Source organism: Penicillium cinerascens (assembly GCF_028974065.1).
Source record: "Penicillium cinerascens strain IBT 15544 chromosome Unknown contig_5_segment0_segment0, whole genome shotgun sequence".
NCBI lineage: Eukaryota > Fungi > Ascomycota > Eurotiomycetes > Eurotiales > Aspergillaceae > Penicillium > Penicillium cinerascens.
Genome location: NW_026695294.1, coordinates 812827 through 825639, shown reverse-complemented (window position 1 = coordinate 825639; position 12813 = coordinate 812827). Strand labels below are relative to the sequence as shown.

At 48.0% G+C, this 12813-nt stretch overlaps 3 protein-coding genes across 3 annotated transcripts; 1 reads left to right on the top strand and 2 right to left on the bottom strand.

The window, feature by feature from the left end:
• Window positions 1-634: 634 nt before the first annotated feature.
• N7498_004749 (protein kinase) lies at window positions 635-1851 on the top strand (the record flags this gene model as incomplete). The annotated part of the gene is made up of 4 exons (XM_058451811.1): window positions 635-832; window positions 1116-1269; window positions 1335-1642; window positions 1699-1851. 4 exons carry the CDS (start codon window positions 635-637, stop codon window positions 1849-1851), a joined length of 813 nt encoding a protein of 270 aa, XP_058308349.1.
• A 1306-nt stretch (window positions 1852-3157) lies between these two features.
• On the bottom strand, window positions 3158-7123 carry N7498_004748 (uncharacterized protein; the record flags this gene model as incomplete). The annotated part of the gene is made up of 2 exons (XM_058451810.1): window positions 3158-4062; window positions 4117-7123. The coding sequence occupies 2 exons, from the start codon at window positions 7121-7123 to the stop codon at window positions 3158-3160; spliced, it is 3912 nt and encodes a 1303-aa protein (XP_058308348.1).
• A 2004-nt stretch (window positions 7124-9127) lies between these two features.
• N7498_004747 (Mpv17/PMP22 family protein) lies at window positions 9128-9951 on the bottom strand (the record flags this gene model as incomplete). Its single annotated transcript, XM_058451809.1, has 3 exons — window positions 9128-9277; window positions 9456-9779; window positions 9853-9951. 3 exons carry the CDS (start codon window positions 9949-9951, stop codon window positions 9128-9130), a joined length of 573 nt encoding a protein of 190 aa, XP_058308347.1.
• Window positions 9952-12813: the final 2862 nt, after the last annotated feature.

Genomic DNA, 12813 nt, shown 5'->3' with positions numbered 1-12813 from the left:
CGGGCCTGTAAGGGCGTGTTTATGTTTAGGTAGGCTTTTCAAACTAGCAAAATATTCTATTCCAGGCATCTTGTTCCTTTCGATACATGTAGCATACTTGAAATTGTATCTAAGAAAATTCGATTTTCACGTTTAATGTTCCCTCTCACAAACCCCCCTAGTCTGTATTCCTCTGGTGAGGACTTCTAACTTTTTGATTCATCCAACTCGAATACGTCTGCCAAGCCACTGCAAGGCCTCAATATCCAGACCCGTGCTGGACTCCCCGGCAATAAATCCCAATTATTCGGAATTCGAACATACCGGGAGATCGCATTGTCTTCCTGGCCAATCGGCCTCTCCTGCTGTCGGCCGCATAAGCTTACCCATCTCCCTTGCGCGTATTGCAAATATACGACATTGTAGAAGTCCCGGGTCGGGTGAATGACTAATCAAACTAGTATCTTCCCAGCGCGCCGGGTAAGGTAAACAAACTATACTCCATCTTTGCTGTCGACAATAGGTCCGTGTAGGTCCCACATTTCCCTTGAACCAAGTGACTGCTTTCGCTCTCCAAATCCAACCGCATGTCGCCCAAGTGACCTACTATCCTCCCTTTGGTTTACTACCCCAAATCCTGGGAAAATTCGGTCCAATGATGATGCAACGTCTTACGCATCGACTGAAACAGTCCGTCTTGGGGCGACCGCCTTCTCCAGCTAGGAAATTTTCTCAGGCGGGTATTCTTCTCGACCCAAACAACAAGCTCGAGGAGGAAACTCTACGAGGCTACTCGCCAGAGCATTTTTACTCAGTGAAGATCGGTGATGTATTTCGCTCAAGATACCAGGTGGTAGGAAAACTTGGCTATGGGGGTCATTCCACAGTGTGGCTCTGCAGAGACCTACAGTAAGTCCTAGTACCATCGACATTGGGACTGATGGCTGAAAAGTAATATGCAACATACGTATGTCACATTGAAAATGTACGAGCATGACTCTAGCCATGGAAGAAGAGAAAAAGAAGTGTACAAACATCTCAGAGAGCTCAAGTCAAGCCATACAGGCTCTATTCTCGTGCGACGCGCAATCGATGACTTTCAAATAAGTTCTGCTGATAATAACTACTCCTATCAGTGCCTCGTTCATCCTCCGTTAGCTATGAGTCTATGCGAGCTACGCAACCGGATCATGGAAAGGGTGCTTCCGGAAGATTTACTCAAACCAACTTTGATTCACATACTTCTTGCTCTCGACTTTCTTCACACGGAAGCTAAGATCGTTCATACTGGTATAATATTCCTAATTATATGAAATCCCGCACATTTCTGGAACCCCTTACTGACCTAATATTAGATATACAAGAAAATAATGTCATGCTCAGTGTGGAGGACGAGTCAATCCTCGTCGATTTTGAGGACGCAGAGAGCTCCAGCCCCAGCCATCGCAAAATTGTTGGCGATCGGGTGATCTATTCCTCTCGGGACCTAGGGATCCCAAAGGTGCATGGTCGTCCTATCTTGTCGGACTTCGGGGAGGCTCGATTTACCTCGAGTTTAGGGAAACAGTGGGAGGATGTCCAACCTTTAGTCTACCGGGTTCCAGAGGTTGTATTGCGGATGCCATGGAATGAGAAGATTGATATTTGGAATGTAGGGACCCTTGTATGTATATCTCACATTCTAAGCCTGTTTCTGCCAAAAAATAATTATTTCTATAGGCCTGGGATCTTTTTGAGCAGAAGCGTCTCTTCTACGCCCGCGATTCAAACAGGAACATCTCAGATAGCCACCACCTCGCTGGGATGATAGCAATCATGGGCATGCCACCAAAAGAAATGCTTCAATATAGCGAGTATGCGATGAAGTTATAGCGAGTATGCGATGAAGTTCTTCGATAGCAACGGTAAGATTTTATCCCTTTCACGATGTAGGCGCCACTGATGAATGAAACTCAGGAAATTGGATAGATACTGCCAAAATTCCTTCTATATCCCTGGAGAAGCTGGAGAGCAATTTGCGAGATACTCAACAAAGCTTATTCCTCTGCTTTATGCGAAAGATGCTTCAGTGGCAACCGGAAAATCGAGCATCTACGAAAGAACTACTAGCGGATCCTTGGCTGCAGTCAATTTAGTTCAGTGTGTGCTTCGAATGATGACTTTTTTGTAGTCTCTTTTTGGTGTATTCGTTCATATGGCACGAGTTGGATAAGAAAAGAATGATGACCCAAGAGGTAAGTGACCCACTGGTTACCCTATGCTGGATTTACTCTTCATTCATTATAGTTGAACCTTCTACACGTAGTGAATAAGTAAGTTTGAATAGCTAATGTATATACCCCATCTAGCGGACTATATCTAGCATAACATACACAAAGGATAAATTATTCATCATATTAACCTAACAGGATCTCACTTACCATCACTATACAGTATCTTAAGTCAAAATGATGGCCTATATATAGCCACAGTAGATTTATTAGGCACCTTCATCAAAGTAAAAACATAGAGTGAACTTATCCCTATCCCTTCCGCCCTTCTGTCTTCAGTTCACCATAGAGCATATTGCGTTTCCAGCTATCTCTAACAGCAAGATATATCAAGTAGTCCTATCTAGACACTGATTCATCTTAATAGACATGAATTCGATCAATGATTTTTTTATCCTCGGTTTTAAGACGTTTGTCCTCAAGTGATTGGAGACCATGCCTGTTTCCTTGCTTGAGAACTACACACTTACAAGGGTGTTCTTTTCACTGGAGAAAAGTGACATTGGAGTCTCTTGTATTTGATAGGTTTCAAGAATGAGTAATATTCATAACAATAAAAATACCAGGCCTTTCCGGCAAACGATCGCTATGATTGTAGACAACGCAGACTTCACTGCTGCTGACACTCTGGAAAATGTCGAAGGGAAAGCCAAAATAAATGCAATGAGACAGCAGAAATCTAAATCAAATTTCAACAGAATATAAACCAGACGCATGGTGTTGGCTTTCGACAATGTCTGTACATGTGGGACTGGGTATATAGCACAGGATAGTGAATGGAGTCTGTAGTGTCGGCAAGCAGACGCCGTAACAAGGATATAGCAACGGTGAAATGGAGTAAGCGGAATCTAGGAATGCAGTTTGATCAAGGCTCGCTGTCGATGCAGAAATATCAAGGGTTGTCTTTTCTAGGCCCAGCGCCAGCTTAAGTCTTGGGATTTTTGACGCTTGATCACGGAATGGAGGAGACTATCCTTTCCACGAGATGCAAAGGGGTTGTGTAGCTGTTTCTTTTTTTGTTTCTTGAGGAGTTGCTCGGCTGCGACCATATCAATGCCTTCGCCCGTGTCTGTGATTTTGAGAGCCCATTTGACGTCGTTTTCGTTGAAGCCGAGCTCGTGTACCATTTTGTTCATGGCGAGATCAACTGGGTCTTGGACTTGCGGTCGGAGTAGTGGTGGTGCTAGGAGCTGGGTGGGATGGGGAGGACTGCGAGGGAATATAGGGATTGAGGGGTCGGATTTGTTACTTGGCGGAGGAGTGTACTTCGGTGTGCGAGGAGGGCTGCTTGTCGTCGATGTCGACAACCGTTCGAAGATGAGAGGTGGGACTGGAGGTACTGTGGGTGCGTCTTCAGGCACTGAGACGGATGTACGACGGATACTGCCATCGAGATTCCGAATGATGGTGCTGAATTCCGACATAGGACGTTCATTGGAGAATGAAGTGCCTAGCTCAACATTTGACCGGGCGTTGCGTAGACGGAGAGTACGAAGCTCGACTTTGAATGCGTGATTGCGCTCTTCGCGTGCACGCTCAGCCTCGGCATTTGCCAAGTTTAGTTCGCGCGAAGTCAGATCGCGGGGGCTATTGGATTGTGTGCTGAGAGCGCGCTCCTTTGCTTCGTAGGCACGGGAAACAGCCTCTTTCAGGAATGATGACCGACTGGCTTCGGTTTCTGTCAACTCCCACTTTGTGAGGCCGAGGGACTTCGCCTTTTCAAAGGTCTCGTCTGTGGCCTCGGCAGGACAAAGAGAGCTGAGGGTTACGACTGCTGAGAGACCCAATGTAAGGACGTAGGCTGTCCATTCCTCTGTCGATATGAATTAGCGACCGATTTCCAAAATGATGGTCAGTTATCACTTACCAAGTGTACTCTCCTCACAAATCCTATCCCCTTGCGCAATATCCATGCAATCAAAAATACCAACATCCCGTGCGGCGGCACAATTACCATGCATAGGCTGCAACAGCACAGTCAAACAAGTCCAAATCTCAGTCATATCATACATCTGTTTCTGCGACAGTCCACCGCAGTTTCCACGGGCGAAACCCTCGGGCGGTTCGAAGAGAACATCATTCATTCCGAAAGGTTCCGTCATAGTTGAAGTCGCGCCCATATAATTCCTGGCCTTTGCGCCACCCCTCAGCCAATCTACCTGCCCCTCCAAGTCATTCTCGCGACCCTTTCCACTGCCGAAGATGCGACAGAAAGTCCAGATACGCCAAAATGCATCGTCGACTTCTTCGAGACGAATGGGGTCCACGCCTGACAGCCCATCTATTGTGTCACGGCGCAAGAATGGGGAGCAGCGAACGAGAATCATGGACTTCAGTCGGGCCAAAGTATAAATATCTGAGGCGTATCGATCCAAGTACGTGGTAGGTGTGTATTCTGGAACCCGAGAATCCGGGTCTTGAAGGGGGATCCACTCGGTCTCCCATGGTGGACTCATTTCACGCAGTTCCCAAGCCGGTGGCGACATTTTAAATAGAGCGCTTTTGATCATATAAAGCTCGCGAGCTTTGAAAATCATGTAGATGCGCTTGTTGACCAGCACAAAATTGAAAAGGTCGTCGAGAGACTCAATCCTCTCCATTATTGCCACGATGAGACTTTCGGTCATGCCAACCGGAAAGTCAACGTTGGTGGGGACACGCTTATTTTTCCTCACGAACCCGGGCCTCGTCGGGGATGGCGGAGTGGCGTCGAGCTCGTATATCTGCTCCGGCGCCATGTACACGCTGCTGGCCCGGGCTGTCGAGACAAAAGCATAGTTATTTCGCATCCTGGCGTATGCGACGAGAATCTTCTCGTCTTCTGGGGGGAAAACGCGTAGCAGAGGGTGCCGTGCAGCATCGAATGCGGAGTTGACCGAGCCTAACCCCGCGGGGTAGGTGAGCCTGCCCATTTGAACTTCCTGAGCCTGAGTCAGGCTCTCGAATTTATTTGTTTCCAAGTCCTGGGTCTGGAGGCGTGGAAGTTGTAAGAGGAGGTCTCTCTTGGCTGGGGCCAAATTCGAGTCGGGGGCCAAGCGATGCGAGAGGTACTCACCATTGTCCGGTGGGTCCCTGGAGGGCCCCGACCGCGAGCCGAGCCGCCGACCTCGTCCCTGATCCTGCCGCCCGTTGAGGTTCCTGAGAGTAAACGACAGCATCGATAATGTGAACGACTTCTTCAGCTTCGACTTTTCCGTCTTTTTGAAGCTCTGCGTTGAGTGGACTCTAACCTGTTTTTCCGCTTTGGGGGTCTTTATGCTCTTCTTTGTTGAAGAATCCTTCAGCCTGATCGCCTTGGCGACCTCTTTTTCAGTGGAGACCTCACTATTAGGCTGAAGATTGTTTGGTCGGTACTCCTTACTCGTGTTTTCTGCTCGATGCGATTTACCAGACGGACCAGTTTTGTCCTTGGCCGATCGCCTTGTCTCCAACGATCCATCGCGATGCGACTGGGAATGAGGCGTTATTGGCGGGGGTCGAGGAGCTGGGCGCGTTGCTACCAGGTCACCACCATGTCGACTGACCTGAAGAGGTCCATCCAGAATGAGCACGGTACGTTGTTTTTTCTTTGAACCTTTCGCCAACTCGGCCAGGGCGCGTTCCAACTCTTCTGCGGCCTGCGACAACGTCGGGCCGCGACGCATTTGTTGCTCATAGTCATGTCTACGCCGGAACCGGCTCTCGCAATGGCTTCCACACTCGCGGCAGAGCTCTCTGGATTTTTGTCGTCGCATGGCTACCGGGTGGTGCGAGTTCTGTCGCTGTGGTACTAACGAGTACTGTGAAGGGTCTTGCGGAGAGATTTCAGTCGATGATGGGCTGGAGCGGCGGATGGCCAGCGGACTGGGTTCCCGAACCGGCTCGAGGGGCAAAGGCTTGTTTTTCAATTCCTCCGCCAGTCTCGGGGGCAGGGTCTGTGTTCGTGGGAGGCACACATTGTCTGCTCGTCTCGATTGCCGTAGGGAAGCCACAGGTGAGGCGAAGGCCGGGGCCCCCGGTGAGTAGACGGATGCTGCGTCATCAAACACGCCCGCCGAAGTAGGGTTGCGGATGGAATATGCGTCTGCTGATTTATATGGGCTCCGCTCGTTGGCCCCATCGGCACTGACGCTGGTGAGGGAGGTGCGCTGGCTGTAGCAAGATGAAGCGCCGTCAAAGATATCGCTGGGGTCAGAAACCCGACTTTTCCCGCTCCTTGGGCTACTATCGTCTATTTTCTTCCCCTCTTCGGCAACAGCTGGCTTTTTGTAGAATGTACTGAGCCGGTCATGGGCTTCGTTCTCAAGTAACATGGCATAGTCGGGCGACTTGATCTTTTGATCTGCCGCATCGGCGCTTGACGGAGATGCGACATGCAGATTGGATGAGTCTTCGGGGAAATATTGGGCCAGCACAGAGGTAGAACGAGTAGTGGGGCGACTATCTGATACTGAGAAGATGTCGGGATCGGAGTCGGAGTCGTCACTGCCCAGTTGAATGAAGGTCCGCAGCGAGTCTTGCACGGAGGTTGATCTCTTGGGCTGTGCCTCGAGATTCTTGCCGTGTATTGTTTCCATATGTTCTTCCACCAGGGTGTCTGATCTCAGTTCTGTTGCCGGGGGCTCTGCAGTGGTCTGGATATGTTCGGGGTTGAAGGAGCGGGATCCCAGCATTGAGATCTCTATTCTCATCTTCACCGGAACCGTCTCTGCTTCTTTGTCTCCGTGCTCGGACGGAGAGCCTCGCATCGCCTGCGCTACCTGGTTCTCTTTGTTGTTTTGTTTCACAAAGCTCTCTCCGAGGTTGAGCGAGGGAGGCCGGTTGGATCTTTTCTTATTCCAACTCGTCGGGGTGCGATGGGTTCGTTGGAGCGGAAAGGTGAATTGCGATATCATCGTAAAATGCTGTTAAATCTTCGAGGCCTAGCGCCCGTGCATTGTCAAGCTATGGCTTTGTCTATTACCCAATTAGTCTTTTTCTTTGTCTGGCGAGATCACATTCTGCCATTGCTCATGTGGCAACATGTCCTTGAAAAAACTTACATTCAATCAGGGACTTTGTGACAAATCGGGGAGGTCCAATTGTAGACCGCGTCACTCTTTATTGGAGTTAATTGTCGCTCAACAAAGATCAAGTTCGTCGGACTCCTTGAAGATGCGCAGTCCAAGTATAGCCGAGAATCACAAAGACACCTGGCATTTAAAGGAAGATCAGCGAGTCAACCTTTTTTGGAGGCGACCAATACGGCCCCATATCTCATAGATCATTGATATCACCTAAGGCCCCCGAACTAGGTAGTTGGTCTCGGCTGATGGGTCTAACAATGTACTGCGCTAAACAGCGATCCCCGGGGCCAAAACGGATTATGGACTCAAATTCCCAATCGCAAAGGGCCTGAAGCCCCACAAGGGTGACTTTTCGCCTTTCAAACGTCCTTCTCAAACCACTTACCTACTTCATAAGCTCAAGCTCGTACTTGGAAAGGCACAGGTGACTATTCTATTCGCGTGCTCGCAGACCCACTACTGTCCGGGGAATAAATTGGCCGTCAACACGAACGGTATGAACGCTGAGGAACCGTAAAATAAAAATAGATAGGGCCAAATGGGAGCCATGACGCCTTAATATGCCGAGCATATCCAGGCCTGCTCTTTCTGCTCTTGTGCTACGCTTCGAACCACCAAAGCTGAAATCCCTGGTTTGCTGCTAGCTCCCTGCTTGCGCTGATTGATTTACCAAGTACGACGCAAATGATCCTTTTCATTGTTCCTGTCGGGCGCACTTGCCTTCGCTCTCTGAGAATAATTACAGAGTTTCATATACCTATTTTACTCTCTCAAACCATGAGAATTCCCGTTCTTGGCCCCTACATTTTTAGCCCCGTAAGAAAGCATCATTTGCCACTTCCACGAAAGGGACGCCTAATGTGTCATCGCGAGGAAAATAAAAGAACAACTGTAATTAACTCGGATCCACATCTTACGCGAGTGTTCCTATCACACTGCTGCTGTCAAATAGAATCCTTTGAAGCGGGCGTATGACATGCCCAGGGTGCACATCCTCCGATCCTGACTCAGACGAGTACCAACGGGCATCGATACCATACTGTCATTTGCTGCAATTATTGTTTTCGTAAGCATTGCTTCTGCAACCCGATTACCATTCATTGGTTCATTCCCTACAGTATACGCCAAAGAAGAGAGAAGGTTCTGTCGCCACCAAGGGGCCGAATCCACTCACTGCCACCTGCAGTTGGGATTTAGCTAAATAATGAAATTGTGTGAAAGTTATCCTCTAACCTTTTTGGTTAACAAGGTTAGAATTAGCCCCCAACAGTTCCCTGCATTTTGTGTACTGTATCGACTGACATCCAGAGGGTGTGGATCATTCTACAGCGCCGGGGTAACCCCGGGGCAGGGGCCGCCGCCCCGTTTTCTACATAATTAACCTTCCAAGGCTGGATGTAATCATTATTTCGTTATAGTTTCGAGGAAAATCTAGGACTACTCAGGCTCTTAGGTGATTCAAAATGCTTCGACAAATGGAGTCCGCAGATTTTGACATCCATATGCATAGCCCCGCTGTAATCACTGTCTTCCAGGCTGACCACTTTCCATTCGTCAGCCCAATGATCCATGTGCCATGGGGCGAATGGACGGATAGGCACAAGCGGGGGCCTAGATGTCATACCTGCAGCGGCTATACTAACTGAGACAAACTTCCAGTCCACGAGGTTTCTCCACTTGTAAGCTCCCACCACGCCACGTTGCGATCCGGGTTTTACTGGGGCCGGCTCTCGAACGTATGTTCTATTCTAGCATTTGTGTATGATGCTAGGGTTGGAGGGAAAGCCAGTCGCTCGATTTCCCATCCTACCCGTACCCACGAGAGCTTTCCATTCATTCCGACACAAGGCTCAAATACACACCCCAAATAACTCCAAAAAGGCTCCCAACAAGCAGCCGCTGATTCGGGGGAATAACTGTGAAGTTGAGAACAGACACAAAGGGCCACAACTTGAACCCGGCGATCATGATAGGCCAAAAATCCTGTGTGACATCAAGAATCAGCTCTGATGTACATGAAGGGGTTTATCTCATGGATCGGGATTTCTTCCAGGAAAATCTCGCATCTGAGAAGCTTCCCAATGACCGCCGTTGGCTCTCATGAACTCATAAATAGACAGCCCCGGGGGCCATCACCCGACGCGATCTCCACATTACATACCTGCTGAATCTGGGTTTGAATTGTATTGTACTGCAGACCCCGAAGTAGACCCATAGTAATGATGAATAATACAGTGTTCCAGGTGGCGCCGATTGTCTGATCAATGAGGACTTTCGCGACAGTGTTGGTGACGTTCAGCCTCGGTTTCTGGGGTTTGGTGACTGAGCGACCACCTTTGTTGGCCTTTTCCGAAGATTTTTCGGGCGGCACTGTGCCTGGAAACCATGACTCCAATTTCTCGAGCCAAAGATATCCCACAGGTGACACGATGAAGGCGCAGGTGGTGAATTGCATCAAGGCCTGGATGTCTAGATCGAAGGGAACCTGGTTTCCATCAGAGACTCGTCACTTGCAGCCTGCATTCTCGACAGATGCGGAAGAGGCAGCATTCACATACTTCATCACGATAAGCCTTGATACCCTGTGCCAGCACATTAGACCCGGCATTGATAACCGCGGCCTGCAGCGTGGCCTTAGCAATCGGTGGGACCGACATAGCGAGTCCTCCAGTCCTAGCCAAAGTCGTCATTCAAGATTTTCCGATACCAATTGGGACAAAGCTGCAAAGCCCCCGGGGCGGTAGTTCTATTCGTGGTACAATAGAGACGCCTCGCGGGTGGAGGGTCCGGTCGGGGCAGGGTCCAGCAGGGGCGGGAGGCTCAGCCTCCCGCAGCAGGGCCCCGGTTGGCCCGTGCACCGCTAATTTTGAGAAGGGATGACACTGGTTGCACCGGATATGTGGCTCTAGACGATATCCTTAGGTTGCTTGACGGGATAAAATCAGTAAAGACGGATCAGGACACGGGGATACGAGTTGGACATGAAGGCCGCCAATCAAGCTATGCGTAGGGGTGGGCATTGCAGGTGTGCTGCTCTACGTTTGGAATGGGGACTCTGCTTGTCGGCTCGTGTTTAAAAAGTAGGTGGAGCACTGTCTGGAAATAGCTATCAATCGCGAGAGCTTCATTTTTGTTTGTAGTTCGGATCATAACAACAACGGAATACTCTAAATGTCAATACGAGATTCTTCAAATGTTCACAAAACATTTCAAAATTTGTGCGATCGCCAACACTCTTCAATTGTTTCTCGAATCGTAGAAATCCCATAACCCACGTCTTGTATCTGTATCGGCTTTCGAGGGAAGCTAGTTTAGGGCCACCCGATTACGATCCACGACCAGAGCCTAAATCAACTAGACGGAAGTAAGGTTAGCCAGGGCTGGTGAATGTATAAGACCGAAGTCTGGGTGTGAGGGTGGGAGCAAGTGGGAGAGAGGAATGCTGTTGAATGAGTACAAGCTCTTTAGTGGTAATAATTGGGAAATTTCTGTAGTCAGAAACGGAGGATATTTCCGTCAATAAGGACCTGTGGCGCAGCGGTATGTTTCCACTTTACGAAAGGTCTCAGTTTTCAGATTACTAATAATTCCCACAGGTAGCGCGTGTGATTCCAGTCCACAAGGTCATCCGTTCAAATCGGGTCAGGTTCATATCTTTTTTTTTTTTTTTTTCCTATTGCTCTTTCTTTCAAGTATCTAAATCAATAGTAATAGCCTAATATATATTTTTGCCTATATTCTGTAGTATTTATATACTGATATTCATATATTCTAAGTTTCTCTTCTGCAACCACATCTACTCTTTAGGCTTAGTGATTTAGTTCCAGTGTCTCTAATTATGACACCAGATTCTTGCTTTAGTAGGTTTATAGGGCTATTCTATCACTATTTTGCTTCCTCTAGCTAAATTCACTAGTAACTAATCTTTCTCCTTGGATAGATAGTTTTCTTTATGAGGGGGTTTTTAAGAGAACCAAAAATATATGAAGAAAAAAAGATTGAACCTGACCCGATTTGAACGGATGACCTTGTGGACTGGAATCACACGCGCTACCTGTGGGAATTATTAGTAATCTGAAAACTGAGACCTTTCGTAAAGTGGAAACATACCGCTGCGCCACAGGTCCAATTGGATAACAATTCTTCCTTCTGAAATAATATCAGGACAATATCGGGAGTTACTCCCAAATCACTTTCCCTTCCGATGCGCCACCATTTTCAAATATCTCTAGCTGTTATTATTAACGCTTCGTAGCCTTCACGTATTTCTCTGTACGACCTGAAACAGAATAGGGCGGGGTAGGATTGCATTAGTAATCGGCATCTAGTAATCTGAAAATTAAATATACTTAGGTACTCAATAAAGGTATAGGACTATATTAAGATTCTTGTGACGCATTGCTGTTGAGATATGAAGTTGTAACTTACATGTACAGCATGTAATATGGTCCCGGTCCCTGGGGTGTTCCGGTTATGTCACTTGCTTGAGAATCACGTCAAAAATATGCCCACATGTCGTTATGCCTGAGGATACATCCGTGGATCCTACTCCGGTGCATGCATTTTCAATGTTTCATATCGTGTCCAGCACAGGAACCCCAGCGAAGCCGAATCAGCCTGCACTTACTTACACCCAAGCAGTCAAACTTGAAAGACATACGATATCCCATTTCTTTCCTTTCAACACGTGTTTTGCGGCGATGTACTCCATGTCGCACACAAGAGGGAACTCTTGGCGCGGGCGCCTCTGCTACCATTCCGCTTTGCCGCTTATTCCATACCCAGGATCAAGACTATCTGGGTTGCCAGCTCGTCAAATTGTGGGAGAAGGAAACCGGGCTGACATGGAACGGTGCAATAGCGCAGTAACTCAGAGGGGCCGCCGGAATGACAGAAACCAATGCACCAGAAAGTGTCAATAAAATCTGCGCAAAGCTTTTTGAAGGGCGGAGCAGATCACTCGTGTCTTTGAATTAGTCAACCGAGAAATTGCAGCCCACCAGGGTAACCCACAGCCATCGGATGCTCTTTGGCTACTGCAGAGGTGTTTACACGAGAACTGGCCAACGGGCGGAGTTGTGTTTATTGGGGACCCTAGCAAGTTCACATGGCGCCTGGACAACTATTGGGTGAAATTATGGAAGTAAAATTTTAACTGCCTACCCAAATATATTCCCCATTCTAATCAATTCCAATAGGTTCTTGGCAAGTGGGAAGTATTCTAATCACCCGCGAATCCACGAAGTGAGCGCGTGGGCGTTGGATCTTTCGAATCAAAGAAAAACAGCGCAGGTGATCGCAAATTTGAAATGCTTCAGTTGCATTCGCCGGCAGAAAAAGATTCAAGTCAGGGACTACGAGAGAATATCACAGGAGAAGAGGGATGTCAAGTTTGTTGGAACTGAAATTGAGATTGCTTATGACCCTCTGTCTTGAAAATGATTCTCGCTCTCTTTGTTCTTTCTTTTTTTTGGAATAAAGCAAGATGTTAGAAACTGGATATGCAATTTTTGTCATAA